At 41.5% G+C, this 19,637-nt stretch overlaps 1 protein-coding gene across 2 annotated transcripts in view; it reads left to right on the top strand.

Moving 5' to 3' along the window:
• The first annotated feature begins 64 nt into the window (after window positions 1-64).
• Window positions 65-19,637, top strand: part of DGCR2 (DiGeorge syndrome critical region gene 2) — a 45,212-nt gene continuing 25,639 nt past the window's right edge. The window contains exon 1 of one of the 2 annotated variants that reach the window (XM_042034838.1): window positions 65-333. In XM_042034838.1, the coding sequence (XP_041890772.1) occupies window positions 255-333 (79 nt within the window). In that variant the 5' untranslated portion in view covers window positions 65-254. The remainder of the gene's footprint in view (window positions 334-19,637) is intronic. The other variant, XM_042034839.1, reaches the window with a different exon arrangement.

Genomic DNA, 19,637 nt, shown 5'->3' with positions numbered 1-19,637 from the left:
CTTGTGCGCCGGCGGAGCCCTGCGAGCCGCCCCAGCGCGGCCGCCAGACCCGCGCCGCTCCCGCCGCTCCCGCCGCAGCCAGGGCCGCCGGCTCCGCCCGGGGCGGCGGCGAACGGCGGAGGGAGGGCAAGGGAAAAGCTCGGTGCGGACCGGGGCCCCCCGCGGGCCCGGCGGCGGCCCCTCCTCCCGCCGCTCCGCGCGTCCCTCCCCGCGGGTTTGTGGCGCTGTGCCGGGGGAGGATGAACGGAGGATAAATGGTGCCCAAGGCGGACAGCGGCACCTTCCTCCTCCTCTTCCTCCTGGTGCTGAGCATCACCGAGCCGCTGCGGCCAGGTAGGGGCGGCGGCGGGGCCGGGGGTGCCGCGCCCGGGCGGCCGGCAGGTTGAGCCCCCGGGGTTGCCGGGGACAGCCCGGATCGGGGGGCGGAGTGGCCCGGAGCCGGCCCCTCCGGGGAGGTTTGGGCTTTGCTGCTGCTTTTTGCGTTTAAACAGAGCCCGGACGCGGCCGAGCATCGGTCGGTCCACTGTGCGGGCTGCCTGGATCCGAGAGAGCCTGGATTTACCCTGGGAGTCAGGGTAAAACGTTCGTGTCAAAGTGTGAAAGCTTGGGTAGAAGTCTACATAACCCAATGGGTAATGAGCGCAGAAAATGTGGTGACTAAGTTTTCAGGTGCTTCTTAATTACCTGCTTTTATGATGTGGGCCTTGGGTGCCAGCACGGCCAGGCAAAATGCTTGCTTTCAAAGTGCCGTTTAATCATGCCAGAAAGAGAAAAAAACCTGCTGCACCTGGTTCGTCTTTCTGGTTCTGTTTGTGCTTCTTTTAAGGAAATAATTCAGCGATGGAGTTTATGTGCTAGCTGCTAGGCATGGTGCTTAAAATCTTAAGATGATTAACTTTGGAGAAGTGGTTGGTGTTTGCGGGTGGAAAACTACAGCTTTTCTAGGTATATCGCTCAGCTGGGGTTTCTTTTCGGGTGTTGAACTCTCTTGGAGCTTGACAAAGCCCTCGGGTATCGTGGGCAGCTCTTGCCAAAGAGCATCAGTAGCCAAAGCGTGAGGCTGCCTGGGGTGGCTTTGCAGGTTTGGAAATTGTCCTCCCATCTCACTAAGTGACTGTTCCTGGGTGATACGTGCTCCTCGTAAACAGGAGAGTAAGAACCATGGTTACTTTAAACCCCCTTGTTTTTTCTCTTCGAAATAACTTTTATGACCCAGACTAATAAAACATAACAGTATTAATGAACTGCGTCTAAGCGAGTTCCCAGCAGAGCTGAAACACAATTGGGTCAGTGTAGGCAGAGTTATTTCAATAACTAACTTGGGTGTTGAAACGTCTCTGTGTCTGCCTTGTTTTGTTTTAGCTTGTTTTTTTGGCAGTGCAGTGTATATACAGGGCTTATGATATGCACTGAAGTAGCCAAAAAACCCCCATTGTGTTGGTAGCCTAGTATTATTACAGCTAGAGGCTTTTATGGCTGAGAAGGTACCATGTAAAACTGATTTCAAGCAGCTCCTTTGTAGCTGGCACTAAGTACTACAGGCTGCTGGATTGCTTGGTGAAAAGGTTCAGCTTATTCAGAGCTGTGTCTGTGCTTTTACAGGTGGGTGGACTTGACCCTGAACACTGTTGGTGTTGAGCGTTGTAGCCTCCTAGAAATTAAAAAACGGCATTTTTCATATTGTGTCACATTTGTCGTTCCAGTTTGATATTGAACCTCTGTTAGCAGCTGATGCTTGATGGATGAACATAAGTTTTTCACTTCAATTTGCTTCGTTAAGATAAATGATATTTTCCTACTGGTGCTCTAATGTACCTGCTTTAGAGATTTGTGGTGCTGTAGCCTTGCTGGCAGAAGTGTCCTTGTGAGCAAACCTTAACTCAGGTTCTACACCACTGGCTTTGAAACCTGTAGTGTTAGAATTCCACTGTGGCAACTCCATAAGCATTCCATGAATTTTGCTCAAACCATATGTATTCCTGAACCTAAGTAATGCAGCTGGATGTAGTGTTGCAGCTGGAATTCCTTGCTGTATGAGGAGTTTCTGAGTTCCATTTGGAATATACTCATCCATCCTGTTTATGTGGTGGCTCCGGATGAGCGCGGTGGCTGAGCTGTCCATGGTGATGCCTCTCCCTCCTCAGAGGAGAGCCCATCATTTCTGGATGGCCTCACTGCTCTTTGCCAATATCGTTTGGTGTTTTGGTTTGCTTCATTTACTATCTTAAATCTGCTGTCTCAAACAAATCACCCATTTGATAGATTAATAGCATATGGTTTGATCCTGAAACATGAGGCGCAAGTAGGGAAAACCTGGCTCATGCAAGTACGGAGGACATACAGAACCAAATTTACCACTTTAATCAGTGGTGAAGAAGTCTCCCTAGTCTTTGTGGAGAGACAGCAGAAACAGAAGAGTACTTGGACTTAGAATTTATTTCCCAGGTGGTGTTTGCTTTATTTTTTACTTCTTTAAACCTGTGTGTTGTACCAACTGTCTTTCTGGTTTAGGAAGGATGCCTGCAGCTTGCTTAGCTTAAATCTGTACTTGGAGCTATCAGATGAGTGCTGCAGAGCGCTGGGAGGTTTTATGTACTCAGAGATGAATGTGTAGTCCCTTCACAATTCAGTCCCAGCGGATCAGGCATCTCTTTGTATTTCCATGTTAATTTGACACTAGCTTTGTACCCGTGTTCTTGCTGTGCTCTTCAGACAAATAAAACCTTCTTTTAAGCCTCCTCAACTGTAGTATCTTTTCATGCAATCTGAAAGGCAGTGATTTTACATGGACTTATTTTTTTCTGCATTTAGGGTGAGGTGAGTTTTAGTAAATTTAGGAGAAATTAATTAAAATTTCTTTTTTTCCCCCTGTTTTTTCTGTCTTGGTTACATGGGTCTATTTTGTGCTACTGCCATCACTAACAGCACAAGGTACTTTCAACATACCATGACATTGGCCCCAGCTGTGCAGACTTGGGTTCCTGAAGGTACTGTGGGCAGTTAGATTTTTCTGAGCCTGTGGACTTTTAATGGTAATTTTGTGCTTCTGAGAATCGCCACTTGGATTTTTTTTTTTGTCCCAGTGTTTCCGTCTTTCCCGTTCTGTTTTGACCATAACCTGCTTGTTTTGACTAATTGCCTGCTTTATAGTGCATTTTTGAAAGCATTCTTTTTTTTTTTTTCAAAGTAGGGCATTTCTCCTTCAGTTGTGTTATGTGTTGTTTTTGAAATCTGCTCATGTGAATTGAAGCTGAATGTATCAAACTCTTCCAACTATATGGGTGTAGAGCAAAGGACTGACTTAATATTTCCTTTAAACACTTGCTGATTTTACTCTTATCTGTTGCTTTTTGGGGATATTTACCACAGTAGGGTTTAATTTAATAATATCTTTTCCAGGACAAGTCACCCCTCTGCTTCAGGTTATCTGACTAGCTGGCTGAGAGAGCTGATGTCTTTATGTGAGGAAATATTTCACTGGTAGGTTAACTGAGTTGCAATAAGCTGTTCTGGTGCTTCCTTTGATTTTGCCCGAGTTTCTGAACCAGTGCATTTCTGTCGCTTGTTGGAAGAGCATCAGAGATGTAAATTATTATGAATTCAGTTTTTCACAGTTTGAGAATATTTAAGAAGTTTCTCTTTCTGTTTATATCCCAGTGCATCCCACTGAGAAGTGGAGGATTTGGTGTCTTTGTGTAGCGTCAGGAGCTTAAGCAGTCTGGAATGACCAAGCTGACATGTTTCAGAATAGTATTTAGAGGATTAATTAAGATCATCATCACTAAAGACAATAACATGTTTTCATATTTCTCTAACAAGATACTGCTGCTTGCTAATGGAAAACACTTAAACACGGTCAGGCTTTATATTGGATTTTGTAATAGTGGTTTAGTACAGAGCCTTGTGAATGTAGGTCATTGGGCTTTCTTATTAGAGCATTTGCCAGGCAGCTAAAAGCCAATTGAGTTCTTGTTCTTGCAGCGTTTTTTCTCCACTTCAAAGCCAGCTAGAGGAAGTAATTTTATTACCCAAGTTCTGTTTCAAAAAAAAATATTGCACAACGTACTTAATCTGCAATGCTTAGAAAGACTTGCCAGTGCAAGTGGTCTGGTTAAAACCCCACACTCCTGCTCACAGTTGGAACTTCCCATATGCTTTGGAGCTTGCTGGCAGCTGCAGTTATGCTCCTACAGGTGGGGTGTTGGTGTTTTGACATGATACAACTGACAAGTGTGTTCAAATTGCTAACTCGTTCTTGTCTTTTAGTCAACAGTTGTTGGTCTTAGGTGCAAGGCAGAACTCAGAGTAGAGGTCTAAGCAAACCCACGATCAGCATAGTTTCAAGGTGATCCACTGGTGTGCTGTGATTGGATGGGTCTGGTTTTGTCTAGCTGAAGTGTATTGATTAATTCAAATGGAGACCCAAATATATCAGTCATAAAATTTGCTCTGGCCAGTACTCCTCTGCTCTGGAGAGACTTTGCTGGTAGGCAAATACAAACCCTTACTTTGCTCTTTGTTCACTGTCTCCACCTTAGTGAGAGCCGTGGTGAGTGATATTTATTCAGGTTCATGTCATTGCTAGCTGCAGTTCCTGTCTGTGTATTTAGGTGAATTCCCAAGTGGAAGGTTCTAGGAGTGAGGGATAGAATGGTTTTTATCACACCTCCTCTGTTAATTTGGCTGAAAGTAGGGCTTGGCCTGTCTTCCAGTCTGATGTTTTTCCCCCTCATCCCTTTGCTTCTTAATCTACTGGTTTTAAGTTTTATTTTTCTTCCTACTGTTAGGTATTATTGAGTTCTTGTCCTGATGTTCCTTTCTCTGCTGTTTGCTGTTTTTACAGCTGCAGAGTGAGGCTGATGGATGCAAAAAAGCTTTTTTGTGGCTGCTCTCAGTGTAGCAGAGAGACGAAGCAGAAGGTATCAGACCTTATTAGCAGGTCTGATACTTTAAGACTGGTAATTCCTGATGTTAATTATAAAGCAAAATTTTTGAGGTGCAAGTGGATTTGCTAGTAGCTGTGGCTACAAAGTAAAGGAGAAGAAAGGTGTCAGTAGGCCGGGCTGTTTGCAGTGCTTTGGCTCTGAGAAGTAATAAACCAGAGGGGGACCTTGGGGGTTTGCAAACAAATGAATTCTATGTCCCTCCAGTAGGTTTGGGGGCAGAGGAAGGTTGGTCCAGAACAGCAGAAGTGATGGAGAATAGAGTATTGCTGCAGCCTCTCTCTGCAGCAGGAGGAAGCAGCTGTGCTTCTTTCTTGGTATTTGAGGGGAAAGGCACAGCTAGACTGAAGAGAGAGAGGAATTTTAGATACGAAATATGAAAGATATAAAATCCCCTGGTGAATGTCAGAAGACCAGTCAAGACTTCAATGAATCATTCTGTCCCCTGGAATTACCTTTGTTATGGCTGTTGAATTGTAATGCAAGAGTAGTAGCTACCTCTGTGGTCCATCTTTGAGTAATGCCTGGGTCTCTGGGTTTTTTTGTGGTGATTTCTTGCAACCTTTTAAACTTCTTGTTTGATGCTATGAGGTGCATATGAGTTACTTCTTTTGTGATTAGTGGAACTTCCCATTGTGTGGTGCAGACCTGTGTACCTCAAGTGGAGCTTCTGATACCTGAAAGTTCTGACTGGAGCAGAACCTAGAAGGATCTGAGTGGAATCACAGCTCCTGCCGTTCAGGGCTTAATGTGGGTGCTCAGGGTTGTTTTGTATTTTGAAATGGACATGTGCATTGGGTTCTTGTGCTGATGGCCTGGACAAGAGTGCTTAAATAAAAAGGGAACAGAGCACAGCTAATGGCAGGCTTAATGAGAGGCTCTGCAGATCTTTGCCTGTGTGATCTCAAGGGTTAACCTGCGATGGGAAGAGCCTTGCTAATCTTTTATTCTGTGTAGGCTGATAGAAAGTTATGGCTAGAAAGGAGTGTAAGAGATGGGGTTGTCCATCTTCCTGTCCCAAAAGAAAATCTGGCAAACTCAGGCAACTCCTGAAGGTGTTTGTCAAGCACATTGTTAAGGATTTCCTGTGACAGACTCCAAACACCAGATTCTTTGGTAAGTCTAGTTGCCAGTCTGTTTGTTGTGCAGTTATAGCTTATTATTTGTATAAATGCAGTATAATGCACAGGTCCCTCTTAAGCTGCAGCTTTAAAGAACAGATTCCCAGTTTCCCAGGACTGTTCAGGTGCCAGTTTTTTTGTAGCAGTTAAGTGTGGTGGGTGCCTGCCAGTGCCCAATCCTTCCTGGCTTTCCATTCTCTGAAGGGTTTCTGTTTCATGCTGGATCCTTGCATGGCAGGCTCACATGTCTGCACTGCACTTCAGTGGTGGTTTTGTAGAGGATCCCGAGTCCGATAGGAATCATGGATCGGTTGGTGAAGTCATTGATTTCCTGTAGCAGAACTCAAGCAATTTAGTTGCTTAAAAACATGAGGTTGGGATTAACCTTTAATCCATATTCCTCGAACTGTGAAATCCTCTGGCATCTTGTGGTTTCCTGTGAAACTTTAAACTTTTCTTTGTTTTAAAGGGTCAGCCTGTTAATTCTGGGTTTCACGAACAGCATTTTAATGGTATTTGCTATATGGAACTCCTAAGTAGTGTTTGCCTGCCATTCAGATAATTTAGTAATAAATATGGTTTTAAGTTTAATGGCAGTTGATAGTTACTTCATTACCTATAGCTAAACAAAATAACATTCGACTTCCTACTTAATTAAAATTGGTTGGTCTGACATTATATTTAGTTTCTGTTCTGTTTATTGATTATTGTGCTTGAGAATTGTCAGCCAGCTCAGGGGGTGGAAATGTAGAAGTAGCTTTTGGTAGCTGGTCTTGGGATATTCCCTGCTCTTTTGTCCTTTAACTGATTTTTCTTTGTCATAGTTTCATTTGTGTAACTCTTTTTTCTGTGTTGTCTTCTCTTTCATACACTGCCTCTGTTGTGCTTCCTCATACCTTTCCCACTATAGGACCAATTACTTGGGGTGCCCGGTGGAATTATTTGAGAGTCAAAGCTAGTAGAAAAATGGGATTAAGTGCTATTTCTAGTAGAACAATGCTGAGTGTTTTGGGTTGGCTGCAAAACTGAGTTAGTGTTGTCCCTTAGTATTTCTATGTTTGGTCTGTGCTAATATTTCTTTAGCAGTGTAAATAAAAAGATTTCTTCTGACTTAAAAGTAACTTGTCATCTTTCATACACTTTAAACAAATAACCCTGCTTCTAACACCTGCTGGGTTTGAATTTGTACCCAAGTAGCATTTTGCCTCATGTATGATAAACTTCTAAAACTTACTACAGCTTGTTTTAATCTAGAGGTGGTCAAAACTGCATTTGTGTTTTCTCTCTGTTGAATTTTTGAAATTATTTGATGCACTTAAATTACTGTTCACTGATTAAAATCAGTGACGTAAGAGTACTCTATTAATGATGTGGGAAAATCTTCATGAAATGTTGGGAATCTTGCAGGAGTGAGACCAAAGACTTAAGTAGAAGCATCATGCCCCCTCAATTCTGGCAGTAAGCAGGTTGGAGAGAAATGATTCGAGAATGCTGTAGTGCCCATCTTTGTCTTTCTGAGCAATAATGGAATTGAATGTAGTTTTTCTATTGATGTGGCAGCTAAAAAATGGCACAGATCAAGTTTTGTGGCATAGTACCCGACACATGGGCATAATAGATGTTGAAGAGTGCTGGCAGTACTTGAGATTTTAGGAGGTGCGGGGGATGAGAAGACTCCTCTGGAAGGATTAAGTGGCTTTTTACAAATGGGTTGGATTTGTATTTGCTGGCTTCTGGTAGAACTATTAAACTTAAGAGTTTGATATGTGGAATTTCTCCTCAGCTATTTGTTTCACTGAGGAGGAGGGAAGCACAGGATCTCATCCAGCATGGACAGACGTAGCTGTGGCTGACATTGGCCGCATTCCTGCCATGTTCGGCTTCAGTGGAGCAGGGGAATGCTATTCAAAGCATGAGCCATTTGCTCCAGTACACAACAGCCACTGCACTGGCTCCTGTGCAAAGGATAAAACTGGGTTTCTGTATTTGAGGTCATAATATTGCTGTATGTTGAATTTTTACTCTTAAGTGTTCTGGGTGCTTGCTCATCGAGTCTTGTACAAGATGTGAAGAACAAAAGTGAAACAGGAGCAAAAGCTTTTTTTAGTGTGACCTGCATTTGAATAGTGCTCAGGCACAGCTTTCCTGTCTTCCTGAATTGTTAGATTCTTGTTTAAGACCTTGAACTTTCTTAGGGTCCTGGAGAGAATGTCTTCCATGTTCATTTGGTTTTAAAATTAAAAAATGATGTTAGTTTTTGGAGAGTGGAGTAGTTAAAAAATACCTGATTTCATAGGTAGAACTTTGTCACCTATTTGCTGTAAAGACTATTGCAATTTCTCATGTTCTCTAATTCAGCAAAGTTTTTAAAGTACATACCTGACTTTGAATTGTGTTATTTTCATTAGATTTGTTAGGATTGCTCATGTGGTGGGAGTTTAAGGAATATGCTTAAATACTGCTGAATTGTGTACTAAAAAAAAAAGATGAGATAGGAACTTTTTTTGTTTTCCCGCAAAGAAGGAACATGGGTTGTCTTGCTGAAAGCAAAATGGGCTTGCTAAGTATTACTGCTGAAATCTGGCAGTTCCTACTTTGAATTTAATGGTGGCTACAAATTAGCCTTGATTGCTCTGGCAGTTCTTGAATTGCTGTTACCGTGTTTCATCTGGGTACTGTTCTTGTTGAAATGTGATCTAAAGAAAATACTAATTCAGTTCATGTAAAATTTTGAATTTGATTTTTTTCTCTGAGGAAAGTGAGTTTGTAGAGTATTTGTTAGCTTTTAGTTGTTTGTTTGGGATTTTTTTGTGGACTTAGTTGTTTGGTTGGGGTTGGTTTGTACACCTGTAGCTTATTCGGTCAGAGGGAATACAGCCTCTTCCACTGCTGGTTCTTAGTGAAACTGTTTTGTGTATGAACAAATACTGATCCAAACTGACTTGGTAGGATGTATATTAATCCTGAGAATACAGGAAGAGGAGAGGAACCATCTCACATGCCTAGATTTTTTTGGGAATAGTTCTGGGTAGGCAGCTAGCAGGTAATAGCTTTAGATATTTGAGCTGTGGTACCCAGGTAGTTAAAGGATTTGTGGTGTGTGTGGGATAATCCATCTGCCCTGACCTGGTATATGGATTGTAGGGAGAGAGCACTGTTGTTGATGGTACCTTTTTCTGGACACAATTGATGGCTTGCTGAGTATATCACTGCTGATGATGTTCTTAATGGACTTTTTCTTTGTTGCTTCATTTCTTGGGAAAATTATTATGTTGTGTGTGTAGCCATATTTAAATTCTGTGTGAGGAACAGAGCTATTTTCTTAGCACTATTTCCTGTCAGCATATTTCATAGGCAGTGGGGCTTAATGGAACCTGGACTTCAGTGGGCTTGTCTGGGTCCCTGTACTTCCTCTGCTGTAGTACCCTTGCCTGACACTGATTTGATAAGGCCACATCTTGCCTGTATCCTCTCTGCCTATCCACAGTGCATCCTCTGGCATGGAAAAGCTGGGAGTCCTGCAGGGTGTCTTGCAAAGGTTCAGTTACCCCAGCTCGCCACTTCCCTCCGCTGCCAGCTGGGAAACCACCCCACGGTGGTGACAGTGTGACACACAGGTGTGGTGGCGGGCTGGCACCTGCTGAACAGTGCAAGCTGTGTGGGGGTTTCCTACCCTCTGAAGCTCAAGAGGGTCATAATTTCCTTCTTTTGTGCAAGCTTTGGAAAGCTTAGAACCACACCATACGCTGTCCTCCTGGTCTTGACTTTTCTCAAGCTTGCTTGAAATTGTTTAGTAAATTTGTGAGGTGTGATTGACACTTTCACTGATCCGCTTTCTTTAGGGAAAGGGTTAAAAATTTGGTGCTGCACAGGTTTAAGTCACTTGTCACTGTTGTACTAGAACACTGCAGTCCCACTTAAAGCTGTACAAAACATCTGAGGTCCTGAACAAGGTTGTTAGTATGGAGGAACAGTAGGCTTTAATTTTGAGCCATATTAGAGGCTTCTTGAGTACCAATGGCTTTGGTTTTGTTTGTACTGACTGCTCTTTGTGCCTGTGCTGTATTTTGCTTTTCCCTTCTGCCTCTTTACTTATTATCATAATATAACAGTTTCTTAGGGGGGAAGAAGCGCAAGACTGTTGCTTAGCCTGGTATTCTCACTGCTATGAAAATAAACTGGTTTTCAGTCTGGAATGCTGCATTGCCTAATTCACAGTATTCTTTCAGCTTAGTTCAAGTAGCAAGTTTTGTTTTCTCTTTGGTTTTAGCAGTGCTGGAGAATTGGGAAATACATTCTTTCTGTTTCAGTCTTAGGAATAAGTGCCCACTTTTATGAAGCTCAAAGTCTGTATTTTCTAAGTCTTAAAAAATTATAGTCAGGAATCACATTCAAGAAGCTCTGATGTTGTTGCTTTGGCTGAGTGCTGTGTCTTTTGCCTGCCTTTGCTTTTTTTTTTTGTAGTTATTTTGATTTCTCTTTCTCTTTTCCATCCTTCCTGGCCTTGAGTTTGCCCTCCAGACATAGAGCAGACAATGAATTGCAGTGAATGACACTTGTGAGCAAGGAAAAACTGGGTCAGTTCCAAGCTTGTGCAGGGTGTAGGTATAATAAATATAGAATCGTAGGATCATTTCAGTTGGAAAAGACCTTTGACACTATCTAGTCCAACCATTAGCCCAGCACTGCCAAGTCCACCAGTAAAACATGTCCCAAAGTGCCACATCTACACCTCTTTTACATACCTCTGGGCATGGTGACTCCACCATTTCTCTGGGCAGCCCGTTCCAATGTTTGACATTTTTCCTAATGTCCGATCTAAACCTCCTCTGGTGCAATTTAGGGCCAATTCCTCTTGTCCTGTTGCTTGTTACTTGGGAGGAGAGGCTGACCCCCACCTTGCTACAGCCTGCTTCCAGATGTAGAGGGTGGTAAGGTCTGCCCTGGGCCCCGCTGTGTGGCAAGTTTTTTACTGAATGAAGAGTACACCCTCTGAACCATGGGCAGCCAGTTTCTCCAGGACAATGCTGTGGCAAGTGGTGTCAAAGATTTACTAAAATCTACCAGGTAGATGACATCCACAGCCTTTCCCTGGACCACTAAGTGGGTCACCTTGTCCTAGGAGGAGATCAGGTTAGTCAAGCAGGACCTGCCTTTCATAAACCCACGCTGGCTGGGCCTGATCACCTGCTTGGCCTGTGTGTGCCATTCATGAAGGATGATCTGCTCCATAACCTTCCCTGGCACTGAGGTCAGACTGGCAAGCCTGAAGTTCCCCACATCCACCTTATGACCCTTCTTATAGCTGGTTGTCATACTTGCTGATTTCCAGTCAGCTGGGACCAACTGAGTTAGCTGGGACTGCTGGTAAATGACAGAAAATGGCTCAGTGAGCACTTCCACCAGCTCCCTCGGTATCTGTGGATGGATTCCGTCCAGCCCCATAGACTTGTGTGTGTCTAAGTGGCCATAGCAGGTCACTTAACATCTCCCCTTGGATTATGGGGGCTTCGTTCTGCTCCCTGTCTTCCAGCTCTAGGGGGCGGGCACCTGGAGAACAAATATGAGGGAGTGAGGGGAAGGAGACTGCTACCATTCCTTACTGTGCTGTAAAATCTTTTGATGGATGTTGAGGTGATGTAGCATAACTTACTGTGACAAAACACTGAGTAATACTGGATGTTGATGAGTGTTATTCATTAAGGATTTACAGTTTTCAGCTGGAATGCTGTCACAATTTTAATTATTTCATGAAACAGCATGCTGAGGTCATGCAAAAAATGCCAATGCCTCTAACACGCATTATTTATTTATTTTTGGAACAGATGCATTCCTATTATGGGATTGTAACTTCAAAATCTCTAATTTTCATGAGCTGGAATTAAATTTGAGAATAGGTATGGGCATATCATGTGGCCTTTTTTTTCCCCCCAGGCTCTGTGCTAGTAGGTGCTGTTGTGCTTTCATACTCTCCTGCACATACTCAGGCCATGATGAACCAAAGCTGCATGATCTAAGGGTACTTCCTAGACATGTTTTCAGTGTCACAGGTGAATGGCCAAGCATTTAATCTTCTGTGGAACTGAACAAGAAAATGAAGTGCTCTGTTTTTCTCTAGCTTTTTAATTCTTCTGAAGGTTTTTAATTTTAATTATTCTATAGGCTTTTAATTTGAAGAACAGTAAATAGAACCAGTTTGGTTAAGAAACTTTATTAATAAACTATCTATGAAGTGGATAACTGATGGTGACACATAAGCTTCGCAAATAGTTTTCTTCTCTGGAAATAAGTTGGTGTTATAGTCTGCTTTCCTCTTACTGTGACTTTGTTAAAAAGCACTGTATGTATTTATTCTGCTACACTGAATGCAGCAGTGAATGGTATAATGATAAACTCAGAAATATGTAATGGGCGTCAGATTCACCAAGCGACACAAAGACCTGCTGGGAAATGAATGGTTAGTGAAAACATCTCTGAGATCTGGAGCTGAGGGAAATATCATTTAGTTATGACTTCACTGAGAGCAGAGCCCTTGCATGGGATTGGGGGTACCTTAAAGACAAGTTAAAAACAAGAAGGTTTTTGAAGACTGTGTCAGAACATCCTCAGGTACAGTTCGCAGTGAGCTTCTCTGTCCCTGAAAACTGCTCAGCGACTGGTGCTGGCCACCGCGAGCAGAGGCGGGGCAGGACGGCCCTGCTCCTTACAGGCTGGCAGATTTTCAGGAATTTTGTGAGAGATACACTATGCCTGCTCCAGTGAACTTCACCTTGGGAGACATCCAAGTTAGGAAAACTGCTTTGCAAGTATAGAGGATTACCTTAAGGACAGTTTTTTCACGTATCTGCTGAGAACTACATTATGATAACCATTGTGGCATTGTTGTGTTGGAAGTATTAAGAGTATTTTAAAGTTCATGTTACTGCAGTAAACACCAGTCTAGAGAAATACTGATTGTGTTATGCTTCCTCTTGAGCATAAAGATTAGATATAGAGCTGTGTGTGTTTGTTTGATGGTGGTAGGTGTGGTGTTCCTTCTGTTGTTTTGTTTCTGCTTGTTTGCAGGCATTTGGTGAGCACTGGTGTTCAGCAGAATCTCCAGGAGCAAAGGACTTAAGGAGCTGGGCTTCTTGTTGGCAGGGGCTGGATGTGATCATACCCATGCAGTGTAGCATGGCTCAGGTTATATAGAAACAGTGATTTAAGAAAAAAATAATTTTCAATTTTAGTAGACTTATTCCTAAAAGTGTTAAAATATGAAAGGATAGTGCAACATGTAGGTACAGGTCTTAAGTATGTAGGTTGAGTATTATAAAACATAAGAAGGACCTGTTGGACAAGTTGAAATCTGAATAAGAAGAGTTACTGGTCTAAGCACTTGTAGTTAGAGTTTTTGTTAATGCTTAATCAGCTTTTGATGGCTGTAATTGCCTCTTGAAATCTGAATAGAATATTTTTTTACAGATTGGTTCATCTGGTTTGGGACAATGAGTGACTTACACTGAGAAAGGAGGAAGTATTTTTGTCTTTTGTTTTCCTTTGGTCTGTAAATAAAAATGATGCCAGAGGATCTACCAGGTGCAACCTTGAGAAATGTGATGAAAATAAGCAAAGTAAATTTGAGGTACACACAAACCTGCCTTTGTTCATTAAAAGCTTACATACAAAACCAAACCATGCTTATTTCATGCTTATCTCTTCCAATACATGCATTTCAGAGTAATACCTTATAATTGAAATAACATTAAATGCTGAGTGTACATTCAATCAAATTTCAATTTCCATACTAATGAAGCTCAGCAGACAAGAACAATTAGTGTAGCAGATAAAAAAATGACATTTCTTTGTGTTAAAAACTGAAATAGATTTAAATCTGTACTTGCTGTGTAAACACTAAAATCTAGTGCACCTGTAGTCTTAGCTTCTAGAAGACTGTATCTTAATGTATCAGACTTTATGTGAGTCCTTTAATAAAGAGAAGCTCAGTAATTGCAGCCAGAAGAACCCAAACTTTCATAATCAGTGACTGCAGTCACTGAGTCTAATTTCTGTATCAAAGCACTTTGCTGAATTGAGAGTTGTATTTTGGAGGCTTTAGTTCCAGCCTCTGGTTCCTCATCTGTACCTCTGAATTTGTGAATTGTTGTGACATTGAGGTTTTTGTACTGCTGGAGGTTTATATGTTACAGCTAGGAACATAAGTGAGGGGAATATTCTGTCAGGGATATATTTCTGCTCCTTTTTCCACAGGTTTCTGTAATGTTAATCTTTGGTGTCTTGAAAATATAAGGTTGACATTTAGATTTTGAGAACTTCAATGCGTTCACCTAATGCTTTAGAGTAGATGTTTGTTACATGTGTCTGAGATAGGGCCTCCATCATTTTTATTGGATGTAGCATTTCTTCTGGCTGAAGTTCTTTTATATCTCTGTCTTCAATTGAAGGAGGATAAATAACCCTGCTAAAACAGTATCAAAGTTTTCTCATTTACCCAGCAGCTTATCTTTGCAGGAAATGTTTACAGCTGCTGTTTTGCCCATTGCCACGAGCTGTTTCCACCCCTGCTCCTTCTCTCGCCCCAGTGGTGTGTGACCTGGTACCAGCCTTTCGTGCCTCAGAGCTGTGACCCTGCTCCTCACTCGGGGCTTTTCTGATGCTGTGGAGGTGAAGGATCCAACTGTTTAAATGTTTTCTGTTAGAACAAATATTTAAGAAGATAAACACATTAGTAGATGTCTTTGGTGGGAGACAGCTACGATGATGCCCCAATTCCACATTAGCAGATACTGGATTCGTACGGCTGTATTTCTGCTGAATTAGCTGGGGCATGCAATCTTTCTGGTTGCAAGGGGACAAACCAGAGCTGATCTGACTTAATGTGGACAGACAGGAGCTAATTTGATCTAAAGCTTGCTGTTTCAAAGCCAACTGATCACATTCATTTAGGAAACCGAGCCAGCAAGGTGAACTTGTTTTGACTCAACACTTTGTCTCACGTGTCTGTTACAGCCTTGCTTTTCTATTGGAAGCTCTAAAATGAGATTTACTGTGTTGCAAAAGTAGTCTGACATACTGGATATGGATCCTACCTACCTTTCTTTGAAGTAAAACAATTGTTTTGAATAACAATTTATCCCTTATGTTTTGCATAAAAAGGGGGAAGATGAATAAAAAATTAGTTGCAGTTTAGGTGTGAGCATGAGGTGTCTTAGTTCAAATGAACCTCAAAAGTCTTAAAAAATTATTCAGAAAATACAGGTTTCAAGTAAAGTAACGCTCAGGGCAGCACATTGACCAGTGTGCATCTGCTGCAGGAAGGATGCACTGCAGCTTCCCAGTGCTGAGGCTCCAGGAGGAAAATGTTCTCAATTACACAGAAGGAGTACATGAGGTTGTTAAACCTGAAAGGGCTTCCTGGATCATTTTATAGTGGCCAAAATCTGTTTGCTCTGTGAAACACATGAATCTGGCTGGAAATTAGAGCGAGCATGTGTGTTGTATGTGTTTTATTAATCTATCTTGAAGTCCTTCCTGTGGATAATGCTTCTTGTAAATGGTTTTTTTTGAGTGCTTAGCAGAAAATCAGGAAATTAGCCTGCTGTAAAGAAAATTCAAAAAGCTAGTTGACCCGTGTTGAAATACATGATGAGTTCTGTGAAACACCTGGCATTCAGCATGCAGTGGGCAAAATCTTCAGAACAAAAGCTCTCAGTGAGTGTGTAAGCAACCACCTTGAAAGATTAGGTTTTTCCTGTATGAAACCTCAGTTTTTCTGTTAGTCAAAAATCTTGTTGGTTTTGCTGCTGGCTAACTTAGACAAAAAAATGTGATAGCTAAAGCAGATGAAGACCTCTTGTTTGTATGGCACTGTTTAAATTGATTTATAATCTGGTTTGATGAAGTAAATTTCCAACTGTTTTGTAAGTCTTCTTTTAAATTTTGAATTACAAGTCCAGGACTAGCCTTGGCAAGACGTCTTTTAGGTGAGGGACTTGTGGACAGGTTATATTATCTAATAACGTGTCCCAGCAAGTCGGTATTGGATTTTTTTTGGCCTTCACTTGACAGTAAGTTTTATCTTGTGTTATGTATTAAGCTTGTAGAACTGATGGTCTGAATCTTTCATTTTTTCTGCTCTTTTTATATCAAGTTAAGGAGTTTCTTTCTTTCTTTATCCAATTTATAGTAGAGAAACAGGTGAAATGTTACCGGAGAACACACTGTTGTTACTTATTAATATTTCTGACAGACATTTGTTCAGGTACAGGTGTGCTGGTGAACCAGCAGCTTGCTTGGGGTTTAGGGAATAAACACAGTGTCATCATGAAAGCATGGAACCAGCAGTCAGGACAGCTGGCTTCCTACAGGTTCATCTTGTCTATAGCCTTTGGCAAATTTTTAATTTTTCACTACTTCATTGTAAGCGGGCAGAAGGATGTAGCGGTCGGCAAGATTGTTGAGGGTTTATGTTCTAGAAGTGCTTTGAGATAGTCTCTTCATTTTACTATCATGACACCTCACTGCTTCAAGTGTTCTCATGTTCTCACACTGCCTGAACTTTGTGATGTTTTGTGAGTTTATACTCAAAAAAAAAAACAAACCTACAATTGGTGCTATTTTCAGTGTTTTAGTTGTCTCCCTTCTTCCCAGCAAATGACAGATGCATTTAATTGCTCTACAATATGATTTCAGTGTATTAAATTTCATACTGCAGCATAGCAAAGACTGCATCTGATCCTTAAAAGAAAAAGAAGCCTTTTATGTTAGAATTGCACATGTGAATCATAATACTGCTGATGTCACTCATCACATCATATGTGAACACTGGGGGAGGTTGCATTTCCACATTTTCAGTTCGAGGCAGTTGTTGATGCCCTTGGCTTAATGTTGTCTTGTGCTTCTGCTCCAACAGCTGCTTGCTCTTAGCTGAACTTGTGCCATTACATATTTACCAATGATTTTGAAAATACAAAATGTTTCTGCATTTAACAGCTGGTGGAAAGTATGGTTTTAGTGCTGTGAGGAGGTGATAATTTAAGATACTTTTTTCATCCTTTCTTGCTGTGAGTTACCATCAACAGCTGTGAACTGTGAGGGATATCTGGCTGTAAGGACAGAAATGGGACTGGTATTTTTGAAATTTTTGCTACTCTTCAAAAGAACTGAAAATATATGGGTGAAGAAACAGTTTTTATTTACCACACCCCTGGAAAGTATAAAATCGGACCATGTGTTAAGTGATTACTTGCATTCCAGGAAAGGTGGATGGTCACATAATGTTGTATTGTTCAGTACTGCTCATAGATCTTCCTGACTCCTGTCCTGCTGCTGGCAGTGTGACTTGTCTTTTCTGTGGTAGAGATGGGCTTGAGCTGTTTTCATTTATCTGCTATTTTAACTTAAAAATAGCCTACTGATGTGAAATGCTTGACAGGGTTCTGGAGACCAGCACATACCCTGTGCATCCTTGCCTCTCCCAAATATCTCTGTTCCTTGGCTGAGTATCTTACAGCTTTGTTACAGACTTCCATCTATTTTTATGTCTGCATCTTACCACTGCTGGCTCTGGGTTGGGATGGCTCAGGAGGACTTATTGACAGGGATTTTAATTTCACAGTGTTTCTTTGTGCCACGTTTCCCCCCTCCGCAGTAGAATTGCGTAGCAGTTCATATTCCTTGGTCTGGAATAATTAGTGCATCTGATAGCATGATCTCCATTGGGAACAATGGTGCAGCTGGTCTGAAAGGTGTTTTAATAGAAATGTTTTGTACTCGTCCATGTATCCACATTCTTCAGAGAGGAGTGTCTCTCTAACACAGGAAGTAATGACATTACTGCATGTAGCTGGCATTTTTTTAATGCCCATAATATTGAGATGGAGTCATCCTTTTATCTGAACCAGTCATATGTACTTGTATGTAAAATAATACTAGCATCTATGAAATTGCAGACAAACAAAAGTATTTTTGACTGTTTTTCCCATGTGCAGGTTGGCATTCCTGGTGGATGCTGCCTGTGAAGCCAGAAGGCTGCAGAATAACTTTGTTCACAGGGTGTATGCGTGAATTCCATTGAAATCAAGCAGTAAAAGAAAAAATCATGTTTATTTTAAAGTATTGAATTTTGCCATAACTACAGGTGGATGCAGTGAAAACCTGCAGCTGGGCTGAGGATAGTCTTTGATGTGTTAAAAGCTCTACCACAGGCCCCAGTGTAAATTCTGGGCTTGAAACTGTAGTAGCAGGACTTTCTAAGGAACCTCCCACTGTGTCCTGACCTTGTGCAAAAGTGGTGAAAGAAGCTGCAGTGATTTACCAAAAAATTGGCATTTTTCTGTGGACTTGAAATCTGAATGCTTTTAATTTCAGCTTGAAGTTTTGTATTTGTTTGGTTTGGTGGTGTGTGTGTTGTTGGTTTTTCCCTCTAACTTAGAAAGAGATTTAATTAACTCAAAGAGATTCGATTTGAAATTAAGATAATTTAAGATAGATTTTAAATTTTCTCACTTGGTACGTTGGGCAAGTGAAGCTTTTCCCCCATTCTTTATCCCCTTCTTGTTTTACTCCCCTTTCCCTCTTCAGGCTAAGTAAATTATTTAATATTTTGTTCTGAGGGGGAAGTCATTATGCCTAGTAATTTAACTTTTTGTTTTCTGTTTCCCCTGTGCTCATTCTCTGTTAGCTGTTTGGGCTGAATAAAGCTCTAAATGGGTGAGAACACTCTGTCATGCTGTCAGGTCTGTTGTTGCCATCAGTAGTCTAGCAGGTCGGTGTGAGTTCTTAGCATCTTGTGACCTGAATGTTTGCTCTGAGTAGGTGGTTGCTAAGAGGATGTGCCTGCTTTTATTTTTCTAGAGGAGCAGGTCTGTGCTTTATAGAGGAACCAGTAGTAGGACTGGATTTTAGTCTAACACCGAATTAGAAGCTTGTTATCAATATGTTATACCAATTACTAGGTGTATGTGTACAGCTTTCATTGAGAGTGCACGGTGTGACTGGGTTTATTATGCCCAGTCATGTTGTTTGAACGCTTAAATGTGACCTCTGTCTTGATTTACCTTAGACATGTGTTTCAAGAAGTAACAACTGCAATTACAGTCTGCTCTTATATTGTAAACTGTGGATGAGAGAATGCATACCTGTATTTTAAATTCTCTTTTAGAGATTTCCTTCTGCAGCACAGTTGCCTGCTGGATCCATTCAAAATCAATATGTTTTACTTATAAACTTCTTTTTTTTTTCTGTTTAAAGAGATGCTCATTCTCTAGACATAAATTACCTGGGATTAGTGCAGCTCAGTGAGAGGAAAATATGCTAAGTTGTTCAAAAACAGTGGTTGGAAATTTGACAACCACTATGTAGAAGAAAAATGGACAATGATGGTCAGGTGCACAAGTGAGCCTGTGGATGGTGATGGCACTGGCAGACTGGCTGTGAACAAGCTTAGAATTGTTCACTTTTGTAGACAGACCCTTTTCTTCATTGCAAACTGTTTTTATAATGCTAATTAGGTGTGACAGTGTATTGATGGCAAGTAGGCAGTGAACTCACAGAAGCAGGAGCTACATGTTTG

Source organism: Corvus kubaryi, unplaced genomic scaffold (genome assembly GCF_017639235.1).
Source record: "Corvus kubaryi isolate FWS band 111438036 unplaced genomic scaffold, C.kubaryi_AGA036_p1.0 37382, whole genome shotgun sequence".
Lineage (NCBI taxonomy): Eukaryota > Metazoa > Chordata > Aves > Passeriformes > Corvidae > Corvus > Corvus kubaryi.
Note: the sequence above shows the minus strand (reverse complement) of the source record. Positions and strands in the feature narration are given on the sequence as shown.